Source organism: Balaenoptera musculus, chromosome 1 (genome assembly GCF_009873245.2).
Source record: "Balaenoptera musculus isolate JJ_BM4_2016_0621 chromosome 1, mBalMus1.pri.v3, whole genome shotgun sequence".
NCBI classification, from domain to species: domain Eukaryota; kingdom Metazoa; phylum Chordata; class Mammalia; order Artiodactyla; family Balaenopteridae; genus Balaenoptera; species Balaenoptera musculus.
The window spans coordinates 12,977,350-13,003,060 of NC_045785.1; the positions used below are offsets into that span (position 1 = coordinate 12,977,350).

A 25,711-nucleotide genomic window follows, 5' to 3' on the forward strand; every position below is an offset into this window, starting at 1 on the left:
ACGTAAAAGTTGTCGTATGGTTACAAACCCCTCGCTTCATTGGAGAGACCTGGGGAAGCCCACTGGGTTATCTTTTGCAGGGATTGGGGGTCATTTAGTCATTTGGGCCCCAAAAACTTATTGAGTACCTACTATGTCCAGGACTCTTGTGGGTGCTGGGGAGTCAGTGGTGAACAGGAATCCCCCTAGAGGGGGTGCAGGACCTGCTCTAGATCCCTCCAAGCCCCTCTCATGCCCTGAAGGTTCTCCATGCACCAGGCCGAGGGTGCCCCTCCCCACTATACTCAGAGCCCCACACAAGGCAGGGCTGCCCAAAGGTGGGAGGGACAGAACTCCCATGCTGTTCTGCTCCAGAACCCTGAGCCCAGCCCTCTCGACCCCTCCCAAGTCAGACCATCCCTTCCCCCCAGCCGGGCTCTGGCTGGCTTGTGTGTGAGCAGATGGGGGGACGGGTGTGGGTGAGCCATTTGGGGTGAGAGCATACACATGATGGGCTCCTCCTACCAGAGGGGCATTTAGGGTCTTCCTGGCCACCCCCTGCCTCCAAGAGCCCCCAAACAAAGCCACTCCTGCAGTTATGCTGCATGCTTAAAGCCTCCAAGGAGGGCTAGTTTTCTTTTTAATCTCGAATTCACCAAGCCTGACTCACCGGGCAGCCTTCACACGGTAACCAACTTATGTCCCCCAGGCGGTTACACACAGGTTACTCATCACAGCATCGTGTGCCAGGGCAAAAGACTGAAAACAAACACTTATATATGATTGTACAGCCTTCCTCAGAATACTACACAGCCATAAAAAAGGATCAGGATGCTTTTTTACCTACTGATATGAAGAACTTCTCTCTGAGTTATAAATGTGATGAAGTGAACAAAGCGAGGTACGGAATACTATGCAGCATATATATTACCATTTACGTAAATGTAAGAAAGAGGGGAGGATATAGGTTCATGTTGGCTTGGTGACGCGTAACATTTATTTGGAAAGACTTAAAAGAACCTGATGCCTCTGGCTGCCTGCATGTAAGGGAACTGAGTGGGTGAGAGACAGGAGGAGGGAAACTGTTGCTAAGCCCCTTTTGAACTTGGACCCATGAATGTCATAGCTATTCACGAGTAACTATAACCCACACTGAAAACATAAAATAAGCAGTTTTAAAGTTAGCTGGTAAGCCTCGTGGGCTGGAACAGGTGTTCTCATTTCTTTGCTCAGTGAACTCAGCAGAGATGGGGAGCAGCTGGTGACCACGCTCAGCGGGCCTCTTTCATCCATTCATTCCACCAATACCTACCGGGCCCCTGCTGGGAGCTGGTGACACAGCTATGGTCAAGGATCCCCCTAATCACCTGGGGAGGGGGGGCAGCTTCCTGGACCACACCCTAGGAATTTGCAACTTTAAGAAGCCCCCATCCCCCGATCATTTTTGCAACCACCAGAGTGCTGAGGACCACTGGTCCTGCACTTTGTGCCTTACCTCATCAGTTTCCAAGAAACACACATCTTAGAATCCAGGCCCCAGAGCCTAGAGGTGCTGCCACGTGCACCCCTCCTGACCACGGCCCCATGCACCCCCTACAGATATTTGCTCCTGACAGCTTCCAGCTGAGTTAAGCCTCCAGCGCCATGGCCAGGTTGACCAGTCCCAGACAACAGCTTCCCAGAGCCCCTCTTGCTCCCAGCTGGAGGCCAGAGAGGTAGGCAGCCAGCCTCAGCCTCCGAGGGTCTGCAGGCACTAGGTGCTTCATAAATTAGTGATGCACGGGCTCTGACCCCAGCTGCTCCTCGGCACCTCCCTTCTTCCCGCAAACCTCCATGGAGAAAATCAGTTACACTTGGGTAGCTGCTTAACGAGGGGGCGGGCTGGAGAGGCCCTGAGCCCATAAGAGGGCAGGGCGATGGGGAGCCCCGGGGTCATTTGAGGTCACTGTGTGAGGGTTGCTGAGCAGGTCTGGGGGCGGTCAGCTTGCAGAGCCGTGCCATGTCCTTCCAGAGCATTGTCCATCTGTCCTTGGACAGCCCTGCCCATGCCATTTGTGTGCAGGACATGGAAATCTACTTAGACGTCAATGGGTGAGGAGCTGGGGGCGGGGCCGGGCTGGTGCCTCGTTCCCTTCCTGAGGCTGCCCTTGGATTACGCGGGAGTTGGGGGTTACCTCCATCCTCCGTATATTACCCTGTTGTCCTGCCTCATCTCAGGGGGCCTAGTTTGGGTCTTTAAGGGCCTCCCTGCCCTGCTTCTGCCCCTCATGGGCTGTGGGGCCTTAGAAGCAAGAGCCTTGCCCCTTCTTGGTCCCCTTACGTGTGAAATGGGGGTGAGGTTGGCTCCCAAGGCAGCCGTGAGGATTGAGTGAGGGAGGCTCCTGTGAGCTGGAGCCTCGGTGGGGAGGTGACTCACAAGGTCATGTCTTCCCCAGGTCGCGGCACAGACCTCCCAATGTTTTTTTCCCTATAGGGATCCCTTGTGGCTGAGACAAGTGGCTCTCCCCTCCTTGGAAGTCAGGAGTTTATAAATAAGATGGATCAATAGCTTGGTAACTTCTAGAGTGTCGGTGGGAGGATAGGGTCTGGGCTGGAGCTTGTCGGAGGGAGGACATGGGGGTCCTTGGAGCAGGGCATGGTAAGAGTAAGGCTGAAGTTGTGTTAGGACCCCAAAACTGCCCTGACCATAAGTTAGGGTGTCTCAGCACCTGAGAGGCTGGGGGGCCATCCCCCTCCATGCCAGCTTCACTCTAGGCCGAGAAGGTGAGGCTCTTGTGCCCCAACTTCTATCTCCTTGCCGGGCTACCTAGGTGTGCTCCGCAGCAGTGCAAGTCCTTCACCGTCGATAGCTCTCCGGGAGTCGTGGTCCAAATCTACGGCACAGACCCAGTAAAGATCGGGGAGGAGGCTGCCATGAACCGGTGGCCCCTGTCACATCCCACGAACGTGCTGGTGGGGATGGCATCCCCCAGCTCTGCCAACGACAAGGGCAAGGTAGGTCTTGGGGGGAAGGTGAGGGGGACTCCCCCAGGAGATGGAGCTAACACAACCCCTGGGGTCTCCCTTCTAACAGCTGACGTTTCCTGAGCTCTGAGTCTATGAGAAATTCAGTGCCAAATGTTTTGCACATCTGACCTTACTCAGTGCTTGCAACAAACCTGTGAGGTGGGCACTCTGTGACCCCATTTTACAGGCGAAGAAACTGAGGCACTGAGTGAAGGAAGTGCTCTGCCCAAGCCAGTAATCAGCTGAACAGGGATTCAAGCTCAAGCATGTCTGTCTCCTCCATATGTGCTTCTGACCAGGACACCAGCTTCCAAATTAGCTGCTTTTGAAGTCTGGCTTAAAAGGTTTCAGCAGCAGAACTCAAATGGGCTTTTTGGCTAAGACTGATCTCCCAGATGTGGAGCCTCTTAATGAACCTTAAGAGCTACGCTGAGTTCAACGCTGAGTACTAGGTATCATGAGTTGAATTTCCAGAGGCTGGCATTACCTCCTTTTACATAACGAGGAAACAGAGCTAGAGAGACCCCTGTAAACCTAAATAGCATAACTACCGTGGGGCAGATCCAGGATCTGAGCCCAAGTCCGTGCCCTTTCCCCTGGGCAGGCTGTCACCCTAACAGAGCCCCTGTGAGGGAGAGGTGCCCTTCCACCTCGTAGAACAGGCTTATCAGTCTGAATGGTTAGTGGTGGTTCTGAGTGATTAGAACCACTTGATGCCCAGGCCACACCCCCTGCCAATCAAATCAACCTCAGGGGCTTCACAGCTCCCAGGTGACTCCAATGTGAAGCTGAGGGTGAGAACAGCTGAGGAAGCACATTCAGGACCAGGGGACTCGTGTTGGCAGAATTTCTGGAGGGTAGCTAGCAGAGGACTAAGCGGGGCTGACTGAGGGCAGTACACATCCCCCTCTACACTCTGTGTGCAGGGCAGGCAACTCCCTAACAGGCAGGTAGTACACTTAGGTAAGACTGAGCATCTCACAGATAAGGGTTGAGGCTGTGATGTGGCCCAGCTGAGCCTAGAGGATCTGAGACATGTTCTCTGCCCAGGGCTCAGCCTCCAGCACCATCAAGAGTGAGATGCTTACTCCTGGCCCCAGCTAATGGCTAGTTCCGTGGTTCGTGATGGCCTGTGGTCAAGGCCAGTGGCTGAAAGGCAGGTCTTTGTCTAAAGACTCCTCTGGAAGCAGAGGTTGGTGTGGGACACAGGAAAGACTATCCCGCCCCAGTGTCCTGCTTCCTTTTGGGCAGCTTAACCCATTGGAGGCCCTACATCCTCATGGCCCATCTCATGGGGCAACAGGTGGGGTCCCAGGAGGGGCAGGTAGAGTGGGGAGGATGTTAGTGTAACTTAAAGCTTGACCTCTAGAGCTGGACAGCCAAAATCGTACATTCTATGCCACCCCTTTTTCTGGCTGAATGATTTAGTCCCTCGATCTCTCTGCCCTTGTGGGCAGAACCCACCTGGATGGGTTGTTGTGAGGCCCCGGTGTGGAAGGGCCTGGAGGGTCACAGCATGTTATACACGGGGGTTATTACAGTACGATGACTCTGTACTGGCTCACAGCAAGGCACCGGAAGCTCAGAAACTGTAACTCAAGACCAAGGTCAAACGGCCAGACTCAGGTACATGGCTCAGGGTCCTGCTCTGGCCCCCCTGCCCTCTAATGTTCCCATGGGTGCCTGGTGCTGTCTCCACAGGTTTCGGTCTCCTACTACCAGCACAGTGAGGATGTCCCCATGGCCACAGCTGTGCTCTACCTCACGAGCATTGGTGAGTGTCCTCCCAGCCCTGGAGAGGAGGGGTGGGCTTTGCAGAGGCGAGAGGAGCTGAAGGGGGCTCTCCCTGTAACGAGATGCCTCCCGTGGGTCACAGATGGATTCACACAGTACCCGTTCCCGTGGTCCCTCAAAGCTCACTGCTGACCTCATTCTCTGACCAGAACAGAGGCCATCGGGACCCCACGTGTTCACGTCATCCACCTACCCGTGTCAGGGTCCTACATTCCGCTTCCTCTGTTGCAATGGATGACGTGTCTGGTCCCAAGTTAATCCTAACCATACCAGACTCTTTCCCCTCTCATTCAATAACATTCCTTCAGCAGTTCTTACTGATGTAGGAAGCCACTACCCCTCCTGCCCTCCTCTTTAGATTGTTCCAGAACAAACTATATCTAGTCCCTTAATAGGAACAAGTTATTATGCCTATTCTCTTAAGGAACCAGCTATAATGTCTGTTCTTAGACCTGATTCTATGTAGTCTTCAAACTCCACTCCCCCACCTCTCTGCATCCTTAGTTTTTCCTCACTTTCCCTTGAACCTGCTCAGACTAGACCCCTACCACCAATGCTGCCCTCAACGAGCCCCTGAACACCCTCTACTGCACTCAGTTCAGTGGTCTATTCTCTTCCTCTTCCTGGACCTGTCCTCAGTGTTCACGACACTGGTGGTCCTTTCTTGAGCCATTTAGGGACCCTGCACTCGGCTTTGCCCCTCTGCAGCTGGTCTTTCCTTCTCAGATCCCTGTGCTGGATCCTTTGGCCACACTCCCCGACCCCGCCTGTCAGTGCAGTGCTGCAGGGCTACACACAGCCCACAGGTGACTCGCAAAACTCTCTAGCCCAACATCACCCATAAACTTGGGGGTCTACTCACCAACAGAGCTTCCTGAGTGTCTGACCAATGTCTCAAACTTTTTTTTATAATAACAGGTAACATTTGTTGAATACTGAGAGTGATAGGCAGTTTTCCTATATGTTAAACCAGATCAAATTACTCACCCTCGGAGAGTGTTTCAGAGAAAGCGATATGCAATTTTCAGATCAACATTTCTCCTTTTTATTTTATTTATCTATTTCTTTGGCCCTACCCTGCTGGCATGTGGGATCTCTGTTCCCTGACCAGGGATCAAACCGGCGCCCCTGCATGGGAAGCGTGGAGTCTGAACCAAACTTAATACACACCAAATTGAACTGATTCCCTCTACCCCCAAGTGCCTCTTTCCTAGTAGTCTTCCGCATCGTGCTAGAATCTCCATCCTTCCAGCTGGTCAGGCCCAAGCCCTTGGTGTCGCCCTTACTTTTCTCTTAGCCCGTGTTGATCATGAATCTTGTTGGTGTTGCCTTAAGTCTAGCTCGAATCCAACCACCAGCCACTACCAAAGCTCTCAGCCTGGTCCGAGGCATGGTCATCTCTGCCTGGGTCACCGACAGGTCCCCACTGCGGTTCCCTGCTCCATCCTTGATCTTCTACAGGTCCAGTCTCAATTCGGCCCCCAGAGAGGCACCTCTCTAAAAGGCTATCAGATAACATCTCTTCCAATCAAAGCCTCCTACCGCTTGCCCACCCTCAGATTAAAGCTGGCATCACCATTACCTACACAACCTACCCGAGCTGGCCTCACGCTACCTCTAACCCACGGCCTCTTTCCCTTCCTTTGTTCATCCTGTTCTAGACACACTGGCCTCTCTGACCCTTGAACTTGCCACCATGCACTTCCTATTCTAATTGCTTTTACCCCAGATACTAATACGGGTCACTTTCTTGCCTCCTGCAGGTCTCTGTTCACACTTAGAAGACTTCTCTGATCTAAAACTGGGACACCCCCTCCATCCCCTTGTTCCCTGCGGCATTTTACCATTGGACATAATATGTATTTTACTTATTTCTTCACCCCTTGCCACTGCCGCATGTGTGCATGAGTACGCACGCATACCTCCTAAGATCAAAGAAGATAGGGCCTGTCCTGTGCGCTGCTGTATCCCTAGGACCTAGAACAGTACCTGGTTGGTGACGGGCATCCTTGAGCATCTGTGCCAGGTGCTGAGTGGACAGCAGTAAACGAGGTCTGTTCCCTTGGCCCTGACATTCCAGTTGAGAAATAGCACACTGAATGTCAAGAGTTATGAACAAAAATACAACCAGGGTAAAGCCACTCAGTGGTCAGCAGGGTGGGGAGGGGTGAAAGGTGGGATGTAAAGACCCAGGAGGAGCCCCTGTGGTGATACTTGGGCAGAAGCCTAGATCCTTAAGCTCTAAAGGGGCTTGGAATTGCCATGTATTGAGCCCTGGCCGTGTCCTAGAGGGCCAAGAGCTTTCCCAAAGGCTGGGGAGGAGGACCTTCCAAGTAGGAATCACCTGGGAAGAAACCAAGAGGCACAAATGGCCTCATGACCACAGTGGACTTGTTTTGTGGCCTCCCAGGAGGTTGGGGGAGATACATGAATACCTGGGCCTCTCCGGGCTTGCTCATGAGACACTGTCTGCCTCTGAGGAACTTTCTTCCAAGCCGGCAGCATGCCCCAAATGCTGGAGGACCCTGATACCAGCCTTAGGCAGCCCTGGGGCCTTACCTACAGCTCCAAGGCTGCATCCAGCTGGCCTAGGTGGCTGAGACCTTTCCCTCCTGTTGCAGAGCTCTCCCTGGATGTGGATGTCTACCGCAGTGGGCACTTCGAGACAAATGACAAACAGGCTAAGGTGAGGCTGCCAGGGCCAGGAAGCAGGCCAGGGGCCCAGGAGCCAGATCTGGCCCACAGACTCAGTTTGGCCTTCCTAGTGTCAAATTGCTACAATACAAATCAGAACTGATGCGCTTTCAAAACATTAGAATGTCTGGTGGCACTAGTCTCCCATCTTAGCCTGGTCGTGTAACCAACTAGGCCGGAGGGTCAGCTGCCCCCTTCAGATGGGGCATGTCTCCTCCAGTTTGCCCCAGACCCCTCCTCCCCTGACACTGAGCAAAGGTAGGAAACTGGTAACCCACATCTAGATCTCCGCCTTCCTCTCAGCCCGCTTACCTGATGTTACTGTCCTGTCCCTGTAGGTACTTGAGTGGGCAAACTCTGATCTAGAGGTCCCCGTCGCCCTGGAGAAAGGCTTGGCTCTGTCCCTGAGGTGGAATAGCATCTGCAAAGCCAAGGACTTAACCTGGCTTCTGCCTGAACCAATGTTCCTGTCTTCTTTACAGAAAAACTGGGTCTGGGGCCCCAAGGGCTGGGGTGCCATCCTTCTTGTGAACTGCAGCCCGGCTGACGCGCACCAGCTCGTGGGCAGGAAGAGCAAGGTGTTCTCTACAGAGGGTGAGAACTGGCCGCTGACCAAGGACCATCACCCACTTTCCTCCCTGGGCTCTGCCTCCCCTGGGGCTTCACGGCTCCACCCCTCAGCAAACCCAGAGTCCAGGCTGATGTCCCTGCTCTGGGCCCATCAAGTCTCTTTTCAATGGCTTAATGGCTTGAAGCGTGTAACTGGGCAGAAAGGGGCCCCTTGGCAAGAACACAGGCTCTGATGTCAGATAACAAGCAGTTACTTCCTGGCCATGAACTTGAGGATGTTAACTTCCCTGGTCTTGTTTTGCCATCTGTAAAATGGGGATGATACAACGGACATCCCAGGAGGTTGAGAAGACTAAATGAAGACACACAAGGGGTAGGCGAGACCATTCCTAAAAACCCTCTTGTAGCCTGGGGCAGGACCCTGGGTGTCCTAGCAAAAGCCCTCTTGGATCTGGTCCTGACCTGTGGTCTGGACGTAGATTCCAGGTCCCAGCAGTAGAATGGGATGTCCTGATTCACACCAAGGCTGGAGGGGAATGCACGCTGAGCTGACCATTCCAGGCCCTGTTCCAGGTGTTTGTGGGGACCATCTACCCCTTACAACTGATGGGGTAGATGCCACCCTCACTCAGAGTGGGCCCGAGCCATGGCAAGTTGCCTGTAGCCATATGTGCAGCAAGTAGCAGAGACAATGATGCAGGCCTAGGCCAGGGCGGGAGGCACAGGGTCCTCGGTGCTCCAGTATACAAGCCCCTCCACCCCCGACCCTACTGATCCCTCCACCCCTGGAGCGCTGGCCTCCAGAAGCCCCTGAACCTTTGCCTTGTCTTTTGCTCAGAAACAAAGAGTCTGTCCCAGATGATACTGAGAGTTCAGGGACCCAGCTGCATTTTAAAGAAATGCCGGGTGGTTCTCCACACCTCCAAGGAAGAGTCGGAGAAGGCAAGAGTCTACCGGCCACAAAGTGAGTGTTTCTCAACATGCCAGGGCCAGTTGTGGCCACACCTGCTCCCAGCAGGGTCCCCGTCAGAAGCCAGCTGGGGACCGAGAGCAGCAGGTCAGGGTCTATTTCAGCCGGACTTGTGTCCCTGGGATCCTCTGGCTGCCACCTTCACCATGGAGTAAGTCTATACACGTGGGTGAGTCATTGTACCTCCAAGCCACTTTCCCCGGTGGGGGCGATGATCGTGCCTCTCCTACAGGACCTTCATAGTTGGATGAAGAGAGGTGGGCATTAGATGAAATGGTGGCTATAGCCTTGTATAGATTAATGTCTTCTCCTGAGTATTCCTGCCAGGTGAATCCATCTGTTTCTTAACCGAGACTTGGCTGTATTAGGTTTTGAGAATTCAGAGGCTGGGAAGCCAGAGTGGCAGCTATGCTAGCACATCCAGCCCAGGTACCACACAGCCCAGGTACCGTGTGGCAGGCAGGTGGCACGTCCCTATTCTACAGATGAAAGCGTGGAGGGCTGCTGGCTTAGACAGTGGATGTGCCCAACTCCAGCAAAATACCCTTCAACAAACAAGTCTTTGGATTTCCCTAAATGGGTTTAGTATTCAGTGCCTCTAAATTGAGATTTAACTCTTTGCTACTTTCTTTAAAAGCCAAGTCTAGCTTCAGCTGGGCAACTGGGGAGCGTGCCGCAGCTCCCTCCTTACCCACGCTCGGGGGCCTCAGCTCCGAGTCGGCTGCTGCATCTCTTCGGCAGACCTAGGTCACAGCTGGACTTGGAAGTGACCTGGGACTAGCAGAGAAGGCAGCCCAGGTTGTATGTGGTCCTTTGACATGTGGGCTAGAAATGAGCCTTAGAAACTGTGGCCTGGTTCAGGCCATGAGGGCTGTTCTGGTCCTATGAAGCCCACTATGTCCAGGCAACTCTGAGGTGGGCTGGGCTGGATGGGCCTCGTAGCCTGCTCAGGAGGCCAGGGATGTGTGTACCTGCCCGAGATGCCATACTTCAAGCTACCTACCTGCCTTTTAAAGTATTCAAAAATTTAGGGCAGGGCAACACAGCACACTGTGTTAATATACCCTCCAGGTGAAGCTGAGTTGAGCTGAAGTTGGAGAGCCATAGTCTAAAAGATAGAGCAAAGGAATTTAAGAAATTTCCAGAGAAATTGAAAGCCAGAGCATAAGGTTTGAGAAAAAAAGGAAAACACTTGCATGAAAGCAGTGATCAACTATGACCAGTGCTGTCGAGTGACTAAGATGCCCAGATCAGTGGGAAAGTTGCTTTTCAAAGCTGGTCATTAGTGACCTTGATAAGAACAGTGGGGATAAAAAAGAGTAGGGAGTTCCCTGGAGGTCCAGTGGCTAGGACTCAGCACTTTCATTGCGGTGGCCCAGCTTCAATCCCTGACTGCGGAACTAAGATCCCACAAGTTGCACAGTGCAGCCAAAAAAAAGAGTAAAATGGGCAGGCACAGCAAACACAGACCATGGAAGGAGTCTGCCATAAAGGGAAGTATGTGGCGGTAATAACTGGGTGGGGCCTGGCATGGGGTGGGGGTGGGGGTGGGGAACAGTATCTGAAGATGGTAGAACACAGCATATCCATGTGCAGATGGGACCCATCCAACAGAGGTGGTGAAATAGACTCAGGAGAAAATTATAGGAATGAATACACAGGACTCAGAGTATGGGAAGAGGGAGAGTTAATGGCCACAAAATAGTGTTTCCAAGTACTGCTGAGGCCCCCTCTGAGGTTTGATCACATCCTTAAAGATCTTTCAGTGTGGCGTTCTCTGGCTGCTTGAATGCCAGGGTTGAGGTCTTGGTGTGGGAGCTGACGGCGTGTGCAGGGTAGCGGGTCAGGTAATGGGTCTTGGAACGTGAGGAGGATGCAAAGGGGAGTGAGGGTGGAGGGTGGGAATCGGCCGTGTAGAAAGGTTTGGGGCCGGGATGAGACTGTAGATGAGCTGGAAAGACTGATAGAAGATGCCAGATCTGTTTTGGAGGCGGTATCCGAGCCATGAGCCTTGACATTGGAGTCTAAGATGATGCAGAACTCGAGTTCATTGAAATAAGGTCGGAGAAGCAGACTGGATGTTCTGGTCTATGGTGTAAATGGTACCCAGCACCCTAGTGGTGGAGACAAGCCAGTGCTAGAACAATCCACGGAGGATGGTAAGGGTGGTAGTCAGGTACAGCGAGGAAGGGGGCAGGTGGCATTATCTGATAGCATGTCCTTCAAAGGGGTAGGATTCTTGAGGAATGAAGAGATGGTCTAGAAGTGCCATCAAAGATCAAAGGGCACCTGCCCTACCTCTAAGCCCAGGGGTACACAGAAGGTAGGAAAAAGGAGCACGGTTCAAGGGAGTGTTTACTCTGTGCCCTGGGGCTCCTGCTCTAGAAGGATAAGGATAGTACTTGCCCTCAAAGCCTAGGGCAGATGGACAGACAGCCAAGTACCAAGCAGGGGCTTGGGGCGTGGAGGTGGTGAGAGCTCAGGTGAAGCCAAGCTGAGCGAAGGCAGAGAGGGCCTTCTAGGTAAAGGTAACTGTGTTGTGGCTGGTCCTTCTGGCCTCCCTTTCTGTATAATGAGGGTGATCATTACAGCACCTGCCCCAAAGGATGGTGAGGATGCAAATGAGTCCGAGCCCCGAGCCCAGTTGCCGGCATGTAGTAAGTCCACAAGAAACCTTAACTGTGCTTAAGAGCAAGCGACTAGATACGAGAGAAGGCCCCCAGCAGCTGGAGAGAGACTGGATGGCGGGCAGTCACTATCCAGCCCCGCAGCACACCAAGCACGCCTGTTGTGAACCCTGGGCGGGGGCCCTGCAGGGATGCGAGGGGTGGTCATCTGGTCTCACCCCCTCAAGGTCTGGCTCAGGGCAAGAGAGGAAGCCTCCAAAGCAGGAGGCCACATAGGTACATCCCCAGCGCTGGGGCTGTCCAGCTGGCCTGCCACACGCTAAGGCCAAGCCTGCAGCCAGCACCCCTAGCCTTTGTGACGAGGTTCTTCTGCAGAACCGCCTGGAGCCCGTCTGCGAGGCGAGCCACAGCCCCACTCGGGTGATCACTGTGTTACAACCCAGAGCAAGAGGCTGGTGAAGCAGGCCATGGCCCCAGCTTGTGTCGGACTTTTTGGGTGAGGCTTCCAAGCCTATCTCTGTACAGTTTCTCATCTTGAAGACTTATGATATTCTCCCCAAAGTTGGCCAAAGCGTAGAACCACCATGAACCTTCACCTCTTGAAGGCAGGTGTTTTTATCTGAGTCCCAGCTCCCGACAGGTCTTTGTAGAGTGAGTAACTGGCCCCCGTTTGTGAACAAACACCTGGCTGTCCACTAAGCCCTAAACACCAGGAACCTAGGGGCCGAAAAGCCATCTTGGCCCCCGCTCTCCTGGGACTCCCGGCCTGACTTCCGACCTGAGGAACGTGCCATTGGGTGTGGTGATGGGCACCAGGCTCCTTCAGCAGCCGGCCTATCCTTCTCTCCTTCCTAGAAGACAGCTCTAGCACCTTCGAGTTGGTGCTGGGGCCTGACCAGCACACCTACAACTTGGCCCCCGTCGAGGATGACTTGGAGGAAACCTTCTACGTTGAAGCCTTAGAGTTCCCATCCGCCAGCTTCTCGGGCTTGATTTCCTACTCGGCCTCCCTGGTGGGAGAGTCTCCAGACCCGGTACGTCCCCGGGAAGAAAAGCGGCCCTCAGAACAGGGACTGTGGGGGAAGGGGGACCTGTCACAGCTGGGCAGAAAATGGGAGCACGGTGGGTGGAGCTAGGGTGTCATGTCACCTTCGGGTAAGAGCCCTGTAGAGGACAGGTGAGGGCCCGGAGGTGGGCTGGGCTGAACATCTGGAGGCCCGGTGGTGGGGGAGGGGGAGAAGGTGGACGGGGAACCAGGTCACCAGCAGGACCTCGTCTTACATCGCAGTCGATTCCAGAGACCGTGGTGTACAAAGACACCGTGGTGTTCCGGGTAGCTCCTTGCGTCTTTGTCCCCAGCACCCAGATGCCTCTAGAGGTATACCTGTGCAGGTAAGAAGCCCTCAGGCTGCCTGGGCCGGGTCGTTTCTATAACTGGCATGCTCTCCTGTCTGTCGGCGGGGTGGGTAAAGATGATTAGACTTCTCACCAGGAATGTGAAGTCCTTCCACCTGAGGCAGTCATCCGACGCTTGTTTGGATACTTACAAGGCTAGGGCTGGAGCCGTGACCACGGCGGTCCCCCTCTGGTCTTAAGGGGAGACAGACAAACAGCATGGTTTCCGGTAAGATCCAGGGCTATAAAGCCAGGTAAAAGAATGGAGGGGTAAGGACGAGATTGTTATAGGGACAGCAGGGAAGGCTGCAGAACCAGGAGGGAGCAGGCAAGAGGAGGGGGAGGGGCGACAGGGCAAGGTGAGCAGGGCCTCAGCGTATTAGGGCGTAGCCTCTGGGACTGTAACGGACCCCCAGACGGTGGTTTAAAGTCAACTTTCTCCCACCTAGATGCCCCCAGTGGCAGTCAGGATTCCTTTCGGGCTGTGGTAATGCTTTCCCCTGGGGCGGCAGCTTCATCTTTCTGATGCAGGCTGAGCACAGGCACATCTGAGGCCCGGCCCCTAGGAAAGGGGAAGAGCCAAAGTCCGGGCGAAGCCACCCATTTGTCGCTGCTGGAGTCTGGAAGGCTCCTGAATTGCTCTGCTCACGGGCCAATGGCCTGAAGAGGCGCAGGCCACACCTAACGGCAGGGAGGCCAGGAACGATCTCTAGCTATGCGGCTGGAGGAGGGGAGAAGAGACTCTGGCAGGTAAAACCCATGGGAAACCATCCAGGGTTCTGCACAACCACTCCGGCCACGTGGAAAACCAGAGGTACAAATAAAAGGAACCAGTTCAGCCACTGCGATCACGTGGGCCAGACGCAGCCATGGCTCGGGCCGGGGCGGTGGGAGCTCAGTGGTTAGATTCAGAATTGCTTAGAAGGTAGGCTCCCCCGCCCCCAAGTTAGCTGGGGGATGGGATGCAAAGCAACAGGAGTGTCCCCTGGGTTTGGGGTATGCAACGAGATGAATGGTGGCGCCCCTGCCTGGGGTGGGGTAAATTGGTGCTTTGGCTCTGGAGACATAAAGCTAGAGACACCCATTCAGTTTCTAAGTGTCTGGAGCTCAAGGGAAGGTCTGGCAGCTGGAGATGGGGGGGGCCCTGGCACGTTGCGGGTATTCAGAGCCACAGGCCTAGCTGAGCTCAGAGGAGGAGGGAATATATTAGGAAGATGCCTGAGAAGTGAGCTCTAGAGCCATCGAACCCTTGGCTCCAGACAAGAACCTGGCAAAGGAGCCTGAGAAGGAAGAGGAAGTTCAGATAAAAACCAGGAGAGCGGAGACCCAGAGGTTAGGGGAGGGTGATACCTGGTAAGGGGCCAACCATGGGAAATTCCGAGAGGAGAATAAAGTGCCCATTGGGTTTGGCAAGATGGAGGCCACTGTGTAGAGCGTGATCCTGAGTGGTGGGTTTGAAAGTGCGGTGGGGTCACAACTGCGTCGAAGGAAGAATGGGAGGGGAGTACTCTGCAAAACTCCAGAGAAATGGTCTGAAGGGGATTTGGGAAAGGGAAGGCTGCTTTTTATGGGAAGTAAAGAATAATGCTAACGGATGTGATCCAGCAGAGAAGGGGAAAACTTGGTGGGGAAAAAGCGAACAGGTCACATTGGCCTTAATAGGTAGGACAGCTCACCCACTTTCTAGGAGCAAATTGACTAGAGCAACTGTTAGTGGTAGGATGCTGTCTGGTGCTAAGGACCTGTTGAAGTTGCCAACTTAGAGAACCGTCACTGTGGTTTTTCTCCAACTATTTTTGGTAACGAGCTCTAGGGAAGAAGATATGTAGAACTGAATCTAACCAGGGTTGTAGTTTTGGCAGGCAGATAAGCCCAAGGGGAAGGATAAGGGTATAATTATTATGATGCATCACAGACTCAAAGTTGGATAAGGAGAAAAGCAAAGACACGGGGGGATGGGAATAAAAGCAGTTGAGGGCCAGGCATCACAGTGATATCAAGCTGCTGGCCCAGGGACCAAAGTGAGCAGGGAAGATGGAGGTGATGGAACTGGACAGTTGATCTTGGAGGTGGTGAGACCATTAGGATGGGAGGGTAGAAATAAGACCTTGTCAAGTCAAGGATCTGAAGAGGTCATGGTGGCCTGGCTGTAGCACCTCATGGCAAGGAGTGCGTCCATCCCTCCTCCAGACTCAGTGGAGGGAAAGAAGAAAAATAGCTCTTCCACGGGAGGGCTGCTAGGGAGTAGGGTCCACAGAGGAACACCAGGCTTCAGAATGAGAAGGTAAAAGGGAAGAGCTCGAGAGATTTTGCTGACAACTGATATCCAGGTATAAGATCTTTCTTGTCTTTTGTATCTGAAGACAGAAGTTCACTCACAGGAGGCATCTACTGAGACTCTGATCTTCTAAGACTCTCCCATAAGGGTGGTATTCAGGCATGGCTTGATCCAGCTTTGCCACAGATGGTGTACAAGACTGGGGCTACACTTCTCCCCCAGCACACATCTCAGACTGTTTCAGACCTTGTCAGGCTGGCCAGTTCCCTGCAGTCTTGTCTGTGTAGAATCGAAAAATTGGTTCTTTGGAACAGTAGCATGGAATAGCAATTCAAGTTTTGGAGCTGGATTAGAATCCAAACTTTTTACACTTCCCAATGGTGACCTTGCTGGCATTCAACTCATGAGGACCTGTTGGTAAAATGGGTGGTCTCAACGTCAGCCCCAAACATCACTGTTTCTCTCCAACAAGGAATGGATGTACACTGTGGACCTGTAAGCCTGGTGCTGTACATGATGGCACTAAGACCACAGGGCTCAAGACCCACCCCTGCCAACCATATGAATATGACAACCTTGTTGGCCATCTCAAGGGGGGTACTAGGCTTCTTGGCTTCTTGGGAGAAAAGTACAGCCCTCTTGCGGTGAGAAGAGTCAGCCCTCTGGGTAGATGAAGGCAGGAGAGCCTGGGGCATTTCCTAGATCACTGGGGCAGGGGGTGCAATGTGACTGCAGAGTAGGGACAAGCAGGGTCTTAGGACACAAGAGCAGAGACTGACACTAGCAATTTAAAAAAAATTTTTATTGGAGTATAGTTGATCTACAATTTTGTGTTAGTTTTAGGTGTACAGCAAAGTGATTCAGTTATACATATATCCATTCTTTTCTAGATTCGTTTCCCATATAGGTTATTACAGAATGTTGAGTAGAGTTCTCTGTGCTATACAGTAGGTCTTCATTAGTTATCTATTTTATTTATAGTAGCATGTATATGTCAATCCCAATTTATCCCTCCTCCCCTTTCCCCTCTGGTAACCATAAGTTTGTTTTCTACAACTGTTGACTCTACTTCTGTTTTGTAAATAAGCTCATTTGTACCCTTTTTTTTAGATTCCACATATAAGCGATATCACATGATATTTGTCTTTCTGTGTCTGACTTACTTCACTCAGTATGACAATCTCTAGGTCCATCCATGTTGCTGCAAATGGCATTATTTCATTCTTTTTATGGCTGAGTTAATATTCCATTGCATATCTGTACCACATCTTCTTTATCCATTCCTCTGTTGATGGACACTTAGGTTTCTTCCATGTCCTGGCTATTGTAAATAGTGCTGCAATGAACATTGGGGTGTCTGTATCTTTTTGAATTATGATCATAATTATGACCCATAATCATGGGTCATATGGTAGTTCTGTTTTTAGTTTTTTAAGGAGACACTAGCAATTCTTGACCTGACTTTGCCGTGAGCTAAACCAAGTGATTCCGGGCAAGGCACGCCCTGAGGTTAGCAGCTGGTGCTCCATGAAGTGGGGGCACAGCAGCTCTGCTTACCTCACGGGCAGGGGCACCATCTCTCCTGACCAGAAGGAGGTTCCCCCTTCCCCTGGGACAGAGAGGTCATGACCAGTCGGGGAGCCTTGGAGGCCTTCCTAGAGCCGGCTTATCTCCCGTGGCAGAGAGCTGCAGGTCCAGGGCTTCGTGAACACAGTGATGGAGCTAAGCGAGAGAAGTAACATCCAGGTGGCATCTGTCTACGAGGACCCCAACCGCCTGGGCAGGTGGCTCCAGGTAACCCCCCACCTGTGGGGGAGGGGTGGGGGAGACACCATGTGCGGCACATACAACAAACTTCACCAGCTTCTGTTCAGCCTTCCCGCAGAGCTAAGACTAAGCAGGGGCGTCTTTGTTCTTAGGAGGTCAGTGGTGGCTGAGATGAAATGACTTGCCCAAGGTCTAGCCACTAAGGGGTAACGCTTAGAGTCCAACCTCCTCCCATTCCAGAACGTACACGTTCGAGACCACAGAACACCTAACCCTAAGGCCCAGGTGTCTGAGGGGCTGATGCCTTCAGCTACAGGCTGGCCGGCCCGGGGCACTGCCCCAGGGTCCAGCTCGACCCTGGCTGAGTAGGAAGTGTCGAGCCCAGTTTTTTGAGGTCTGGTCTGTAGTCACAAATGACGAGGACCTGTCTAAGTAGTAGCGCTGAAGGAGAAAGGGGCCGACTTCTGCCCCTGATCTTGCCGTGATAGAACTCTAGGTACCATGAAAGCAAGAAAATGATATGAGCTAGTGAGTTACTAGATTAACCTCGGCGCTTTGGGTGGTCAGGAACATCTTCAAACGCGGGAAGCAAGGAGCTGGCCGTGCAAAGATTGGGGTTGGGGGTGGATTAGAACTAGGAGCCCTTCAGGCACAGAAACAGCCGACTGAAGATACATCATGTGAGGAACAGAAAAGCTGGTGTGGCCAGATCAGAGTGAACTACCGACAGAGGTAGGTAAGAGCTAAATTATATATCGGGGACCTTTTACACAAAGGTCAGGAAGAGAAGAAACCAATCCCAAGCAAGATGAGGGGAATTCCCTGGCAGTCCAGTGGTTAAGACTCTGTGCTCTCACCACCAAGGGCCCGGGTTCGATCCCTCATTGGGGAACTAAAAGCCCACGAGCCGCGCTGGTGCAGCAAAAACAAAACCAAGCAAGATGACATTGAATGGTATGAATCAGGGGAGTTGAACGTTCTGACAGGTTTTAAAAAGACCCTCTGGCTGAGAAATAGAGAGCCGGCCTTAGGAAGGGGCAGGAATAGAAGAGATGCTGATTGGAGGGCCTGACAGTCACATGGGGAAGAGGTGGTCTTCCCCAGGTGGCTTCCCTGAATAGTACCAGAGAGGAGTCCACTTGGAACATATTTTGGAAATAAAGCCAACAAGGCTTGTTCATGGATTTGGTGCAGGAGATGAGAGGAGGAAGAATCTTAGGTGACTCATCAGGTTTTAAACCTGATGAACAGGACAGGCCAGGGAAAATCCCCAAGAAGGGGGGGATGCCTGCGCAGGGTTTTGAGGGCTGAGCAGGAGGTGGCAGGAAGAAGGGGGTTCTCCCTGTACCTGCTCTCTGGAGGTGGCCCGTGCACAGGGAGCACTTGGGGCTGGAACACTGGACGCGGGAAAGCAGCTGATGGAGTGAGAGAAACTCACAACTTGTTTCCCTGTGTCCTCCAGGATGAGATGGCCTTCTGCTATACCCAGGCTCCCCACAAGACTATTTCCTTGGTCCTCGACACCCCTCGGCTCCCCAAGCTCGACGATTTCCCCATGAAATACTCGCTGGTGGGGGCTCGGTTTGACTGATCTGAACTTGGTCCAACCTCTCAGGCCCGGTGCCTGCTGGAAGTGATGGGTGCCAGGGGAGAGGGCCCAGGTGGCCTCTGGGGGAAGGGGGTGTGGGAATCTACTGAGTCTGGAATGGGGTAAGACTGAGGCTTGACGCCTGTCCCTCCTAACACCCTGCCCCTGCTGGGTCTCCTTCCAGAGCCCTGGGGTTGGCTACATGACCCAACGCACCCAGGACCATACGGTGGCCAGCATAGATTCCATTGGGAACCTGATGGTGTCCCCACCTGTCAAGGCCCAAGGGAAAGAATACCCTCTAGGCAGGATCCTCATTGGCAGCAGCTTTTACCCCAGGTGAGGCAAGAGGCCAGATGGTGGCCAGATGCCTTAAAACCAAAGGGAGGGACTCTTGTAGTTCACCTGGACCCACCTGATTCCCACAGGACTCAGCAGGTCGTCTGCTCTGGACCTTAAACCGTCAAGTCAGGACCTCTGAGTCTTTGATTCATGTAGGAGACTAGAGGTAGAAAAAGCAGACAAACCACTCACTGAGTGGTGATTCCAGGGTTTAAATTGAAGCATGCTAAATTTGGTTGGCCTATTGACCCAACATGATGTTACTGCCACAAGATGTGTGGCTAGATTTCTTGGTGGCCGCTCATCTAAATCCAGGAAATACTTGTGTCCCAGGGTTCAGTCTTCATCTAGAATCCATTGGCTCAGTCCTGAGTTGAGCCAGAGTAAAGGATTCTTTTTAAAATCTTTATGGAAGTATAGTCGACTTACAATGTCGTGTTAATTTCTACTGTACAAAGTGACTCAGTTATACTTGTATGCATTTTCTTTTTCACAGTCTTTTCCATTATGATTTCTCACAAGATATTGAATATAGTTCCCTGTGCTATACAGTGGTAAGGGATTCTTAATAACCACCCCACCCCGCTATGGACTAGCCAATGGGTAGAGCAGCCAGTTACCCGAAGGTAGCCTGGCACTCACCGAGTAGTTGGCAGCCAAGCTGGGCCATGCCGGCTCACGGGCTGTTCTTTCCATCTTCCCTTTAGCAAGGACTGCCGGAACCTGAGTAAGACCCTGCGGGACTTCCTCTACGCCCAGCAAGTCCAGGCCCCCGTGGAACTCTTCTCCGACTGGCTGATGATTGGCCATGCCTATGAGTTCATGTGCTTCATCCCTGCACAGTACAAGGTGGAGGACAAAAAGGTCTGTGTTGGAGGCTGGAGAGGATGTCTCCCACCCTCTTTCAGAGACTTCTGGAAGTTTCTGGAAGGGAAGCTAGAATCTGACCCTAGTTCTTTGATTCCCAGGACTTCCGGCTGCTCCTGGCCAGCCCCAGCTCCTGCTACAAACTGTTCAAGGAGAAACAGAAGGAGGGCTATGGAGACGCACATCTGTTTGAAGGGATTAGAAAAGATCAGCTCCTTTCTAATGGTAAGGGGAGCCCCCCCACCCCCCGCAATAGAGGGCGGCTCCTCGGTCCCAGATGTCCTTTCTAGAGAACCATTTCTACTTGGTTCCTCCTGATAGAAAAGGATCCTAGGGAAGCATAAAAGCATGAAATGTACCATATTAAATCATCTTGTTCTCTTTCAGGGTAATTCTGGTGGTACTAGGACAGGACAGGCAGATGAGCCAGAAATTCTGGGATGGCTGAGAGGCTGCTAGAATATATGCAAAGGGGGAACTTAACACACGGATGGCTCCATGTGGTGGGGGACAAACCAGATGCTACCAGCACTGGTGTCTGGATCTCTTCGGGGAAGGTTGGGTTAAGTACCTGGGTGTTGGGACTTCAGGGTCTCCTGGTCACCCTGCAGGAAGACATAAGTGGACAAGCAGAGATTGTGGGGCCTGGTGCCACAGCCGTTCTGTTCTAAACCTTCTGGAAACCTAGAAAGGGAGTGGGGGGGGGGGGGTGAAGTTCTCAAAGTGTGGCCTGAGGACCAGCAGCTTCAGTATCACCTGGGAGCTTGTGAGAAATGCAGAATTTCAGATCAAATTTTGAGGTGGGGCCCAGGATCTCATGGTTCTAGGAGGGCTTATGGAAGGTGACCTTGAATATGAGCCACGTGTCACACACCAAAAACCTTGTGTTATCTCAGCTGATGGCCAAGTGGAGCAACTGAAGAACAAAGTTAAATAACCCGGGCAAGATCATAAGTGGCAGGTAGCCAGGCTGTACAGTCAGAAGGCATAGAGGTGCCCAGGTGAGTGGGGGCCGATGGCACTTGCTCACCTGGTCCAGGCTGCCTGCCTCAGACCCGATCCCAGGCTCCTCCCCTCCGACCCGGGACCGAGTGGCCGGTTGTGGCGGTGTAAGTCCTCCCTGGGCTTTCATGGACCCTGCTGAGTCCCCACATGTGACGTTTGACCTAGAATGGGTCCCTGGAGGCCAGTCAGGCCACCCACCATTGTCACTGGCCAGAGAATATACCCAGTCAGCTGTGCCCAGGACTGGAGTCTGCCCAGCCCTGGACTACGTGGCCCGCCCCCTGGCCCACAGGCCTGCCCGCCCTCTCCTCCTTCCTACAGGGAGGGAGGCCAATACCATCAATCAACTTCTGGCTGATGAAAACATGAGGAAGCAGAACGACTATGCGGAGGTAGGGGCCAAGGACTGGGGACTTTCTCCAAAAGGCAGTAGGAGGCAGTGACCAACTTGGCAACGGGTCCCTAACTGAGCGATAACTATGACCAAGCATCACACACGATACCTTACTCTAATCCTCAAAATAACCCTATGAAGTAAACCCACCTTGTCTATGAGGGTAGCAAGGCTCAGAAGAAAGCCTCCAGCCTGAGCCGATGAACTGGGGAACCAGGTTTGAACCCCAAGTCATCTAGTGTTGGACCCGAAGACAGTGCTGTAGCTCAACCTCCCGACAGAGGACCTCCCCGACCCTGACTTCTCTAGGAAGCTCTGGGCACCAGAGAACACACCAGGGCCTTCTCAACACTTCTGGATGAAGCAGCCCTTCAGCTCAGAGTCAGAATCACCCAGCACCTCAGGTCCCTTAAAATGTGAATCACAGGCTGTGAGAAGCAGATTTTCCAGAAATTAAACAACTTCTAGCGGGGAAGCCACGGCCTGGAAAAAGGACGATGACAGGCCCAAGGTCACCCGTCAGCACAAAATCGCTTGGTCCGCTGAGTCCTTATGGCTCCCGGCCAAGGCATGCTCTGTGCCCTGACCTTTGCTGAAACAGGGGAGACCTCCGGGCACGGCAGGGTGGGCAGCAGCCAGGTGGGGATCCAAACAGCATCTCTGAGCCCTGGTGACACGCACCCTGGGTGTGAGGTCATGAGCCCTATGTCAAGACCTAGGAGATGCTCAGGCGTCGGGTATTAGCTGGTCTGGGCAGGGAAGTGCCCCGGGGGTCCGCTGCTGGTGTCCCTTCCTAAGGATGGGAGCAAGTGTCTGGGTTTGAGGACCTATTCTTGCCCTTGCCCAGGTCCCCCACTCTGGCCAGGACTGAGGGCCAGGGGCCCCACGCTACTGTACAATTAGGACTAGGAGCTGCCCTGGCGCTGATGAGCTGAGGGGTCCCGGCCTCTCGAGACCAGGCCTTTGCTCTGAGCCCCGACTTCAGAGGGCCGGCCCCCCGCCCTGCATGGCTCCCCGCCTGCAGCCAGTGCCGAGGAGATGCAGCTGCTTCGGGCTGGTACCCGGTACCCGACAAACTCGCTGCCCTCCCGGCCCTTTCCCGCCCCGCAGAAGTGCATCGACCTGAACCGCAGCATCCTGAAAAGGGAGCTGGGCCTGGAGGAGCAGGACATCATCGACATCCCGCAGCTCTTCTGCCTGGAGCGTATCGCCAACATCCCCTCCAGCGAGCAGACCGAGAAACTCTACGCGAGGCCCTACTTCCCTGACCTGGTGAGGGGCGCAGGGTGCGGGCTGGGTGCCCCCGGGCTGGGGCTGGGGACAGTCTGGCCGGCTCTGGCCGGTCTCTTGACGGACACGGTGCTAGACTACGGAGGCAGGGCCCAGCAGACAGTGGCGCCTGAGAGGAAGGGAGGTGAAAGCCCTTCTCTCCCCCAGTTAGGGAAGACCCCTCCAGGGAGCAGGTGAGCGGGGGCCCAGGCTGGACGACTTGCCAAACAGGGACCGACTTCAAGGGCCCTCCTCACGGACGGGGACGCTGGGCTCCACCAGAGTTGAGGGGGTAGAGCCGTCTGCTGGCCATGAGACCGTGGGCAAGCTCCCTGATGAGGTCTTCCCGTCCGTGTATCCGGGCAGCATCCTATTTAGAACAGGAATTGGGAATTTGGGGGTGTGGGTATACGAGAGACCCCTGCTAGGCCAAGCCTTCCAACCGTGGCCTACATCTGACCTTTCTCTCACCACCGTGACCCATCACGTAGGTGCTTAGAATGAATTGAGACGCTTGGGCTCATCAATTCCTTAAACACTTGCAGGCCTCTTCTCTGAGCCCCAGGGACACAGGCCCTGCATTCAACCGCACATGGTTCTTTTTACAAGACCAGTGAGGCCCTCTGGGCATGCGGTAGGAGGCTTCATAGACCCTGGGAGTAGGGAGGTATGGGTAATGGTGGGAGAAGCTGCTTTTGAGGAAGAGATGCTAGAATTAAGACGTGAAAAATGGACAGAAGTCCAATGGCAAAGCCAGGGGTAGAGAGCATTCCAGAAGAGGTAGGCAAGATTATGGCAGAAACAAGACTAAAAGGCCAGGACAAGAGAAATGCAATAGAGGACGGAACCAGGGAAGTTGGCAGACCTCAGCTGGGCAAGATTTTGGTTTTGCTATTGAGAAATATATCAGGAGTCATTGGAGGGTTAAGCAGAGTGGGGTGGAGTTTGCTCAGATGGATTAGCGATGTCTGTCTGAGCACAGGCTTGGAGAAGGGGTACCCTGTGCTGTCTTTCCTGGTCTAGCCCAACCACAGAGGCAGCTGGGTTTTCCCTTGCAATGAACCCAGTGGCCTTCCTTCCTTAGAGGAGGGACAGGGGACTTTCTTCCACGGCTCTGACCCCTGTTCATCCTCACTGCCTCTCTGATAGCTGCAGATGATCGTGATGGGCCAGAACCTGGGCATCCCCAAGCCTTTTGGGCCCCAGATCAATGGTACCTGCTGCCTGGAGGAAAAGATCCGCCAGTTGCTAGAGCCCCTGGGATTCCAATGCACCTTCATTAACGACTTTGACTGCTACCTGACTGAAATCGGAGACTTCTGCTCCTGTGCCAACATCCGCCGGGTGCCCTTTGCCTTCAAATGGTGGAGGATGGTGCCCTAGACCCAATTTAGCGCTGCCAGCCCTGCCTCAGCATGAATGGCCCACTATCACCACTCAAGTGTCTGACCCTTGCCCTGCTCAGGGGCCTGGAGTCAGGGTACTACATCCCTTACTCACCCTGTTCACCCCCGTCCCTCAGCATTCAGTGGGGTGGCAATACTGGCGGCTTGAGCCCCTTGGAAAAAGATGGAAAATGGTCACTGAGAAGTTACTGAATGTCCATTAAAGCTCTAATCGTTCTCACTGCATTTTGGCCGTGGCCTCCTCATTTCGGGGCAGGGGGTAATGGCTAAGGATGGAAAGCGGAGCAGCTGGGACACCTGTGGTCAGGCTGTCCCACTGGGAGGGGCAGGGGACCAGGCTAACCATGGAGTTGCTGTCCCTCGTCTTTAAGGTCTTTGCGTATAGTGGGACGTGAAGTGGTTGGGCTCGGGTCACGCAAATTCTTCTCCAGTTCAAGCATCTGATGAGCTGGATGTAGATGCTTGAGCTGAATGTGACAGACTCTAGGCTTGGGGAAGGGAGAGGACTCCCCCCTCGGCCTGGTAGGAGCTGCAGGAGGCCAGGCCCGAAGAAGGGTGACCCCCGTGCCTTGTGGACAGCGGGCGTCAGCAGGTATAAGACTCTGAAGGGCAAGCTGCGACCCGCAGGCCTGCATGGACCCTTGTTAAGCCCGAAGTGTCCAGGGGAGAGGAAACAAACACCCACTCTAGGACCCCAAGTTGCCTATTGCCATATCTCTGCCCACCCCTATGTTGATGGCACAAAAATGCTATTAAGTCCAATGATCCTGAGGTTGAACCACAGCTGCTCCCACCCTGCCCCTCCTCGTGCCGATGGGAAGCTCCAAGCAGTCCAGGTCCATAGGCACTGCCCCATTCCAACCTGGACCTGATGACATAAAGCAGCCGGCATCCCAGAGGCTCCACAAACAGGACCGGTGTTGGCATGCTGGTGGCTGGTGGCCTGGAGCAAAGGCTGTCAACTTGGGTAGAACAGAGAAGGCCTGGGGCCTCTGAACCCATGACTGGCTGCTTGGCGCCCCCCGGTGGACAGCTCGCCACACTGCCAGTGAGGGGCCAGCACGGCCTGAAAGGGGCACATTTGTGACCAGTGCTGAAGTGACAAGAGGGCTCCCTTATGAGGAGTGGGTGGAGGAGGGTGGGGAAGAGCGCACGTTTTATAGCCCTCTTCAGGTGCTTTCCCGCCTCATCCTCTCAAAGCCCCAGTGCGATGAATATGAAAAACTCCATGTTTTGAGTTGGGCCAATGGGGTGCTGAAGCCTCCCTGAGGGTCACACATCTCCAGGAACAGAGCTGGGAGCTCCACTCACCTCCCAACCCCAGCAGGGGTCAGGCCTAGAAGCTAAAACGACCCGCTCCCCTGGGGCCCAGAGTGGGAGCCTGGGCCGGGCTCACGCAAGAAGCCGTTGCGTGTTCTTACGTTCGTTCCGCTGAAAAAGAAGTGCAGAAGCCAAAACAGAGTAAACAATGATGTCGTTTATTTCAAATGTTTACTCCAAGAAATATATATATAAAAAAAGACAATTACAGCACTAAACCAGGCACCTTCGACCAAATCACAACCTCTCCTTGGACTCTCCCCTTCACGCTAAGCCTCCTCGTCCAGTCTCCTTCCTGAGCTGGAAGACACGTCTGGAGCCCGAAGGATCAGCGCACCCCAGCCCCGTGGCTGTGTCCCTTCCTCTGGGAGCGCAGGACCGTCTCCCCCCACTCCTTGTTCTAAAGGATTTTCCCCCTTAGGAAGTTCATTTTAAAATTC

General features: G+C 53.6%; 1 protein-coding gene across 1 annotated transcript; it reads left to right on the forward strand.

The window, feature by feature from the left end:
• The first annotated feature begins 1,978 nt into the window (after nt 1-1,978).
• PADI6 (peptidyl arginine deiminase 6) lies at nt 1,979-24,160 on the forward strand. Its single transcript, XM_036871973.1, has 16 exons — nt 1,979-2,070; nt 2,790-2,973; nt 4,687-4,759; nt 7,401-7,465; nt 7,956-8,067; nt 8,882-9,007; nt 12,496-12,674; nt 12,929-13,032; nt 16,996-17,107; nt 18,543-18,650; nt 18,853-19,007; nt 19,718-19,874; nt 19,979-20,102; nt 21,204-21,274; nt 22,387-22,548; nt 23,695-24,160. The coding sequence occupies exons 1-16, from the start codon at nt 1,979-1,981 to the stop codon at nt 23,926-23,928; spliced, it is 2,058 nt and encodes a 685-aa protein (XP_036727868.1). The 3' UTR covers nt 23,929-24,160.
• The last annotated feature ends 1,551 nt before the right edge of the window (nt 24,161-25,711 follow it).

Coding starts and splice junctions, on each gene's coding strand:
- PADI6 (XM_036871973.1), top strand. CDS start 1,979: ATGTCCTTCCAGAGCATTGTCCATCTGTCCTTGGACAGCCCTGCCCAT. Junction 7,466..7,955: donor CAAATGACAAACAGGCTAAG/GTGAGGCTGCCA, acceptor TCTTCTTTACAG/AAAAACTGGGTCTGGGGCCC. Junction 21,275..22,386: donor AGCAGAACGACTATGCGGAG/GTAGGGGCCAAG, acceptor CCCGCCCCGCAG/AAGTGCATCGACCTGAACCG.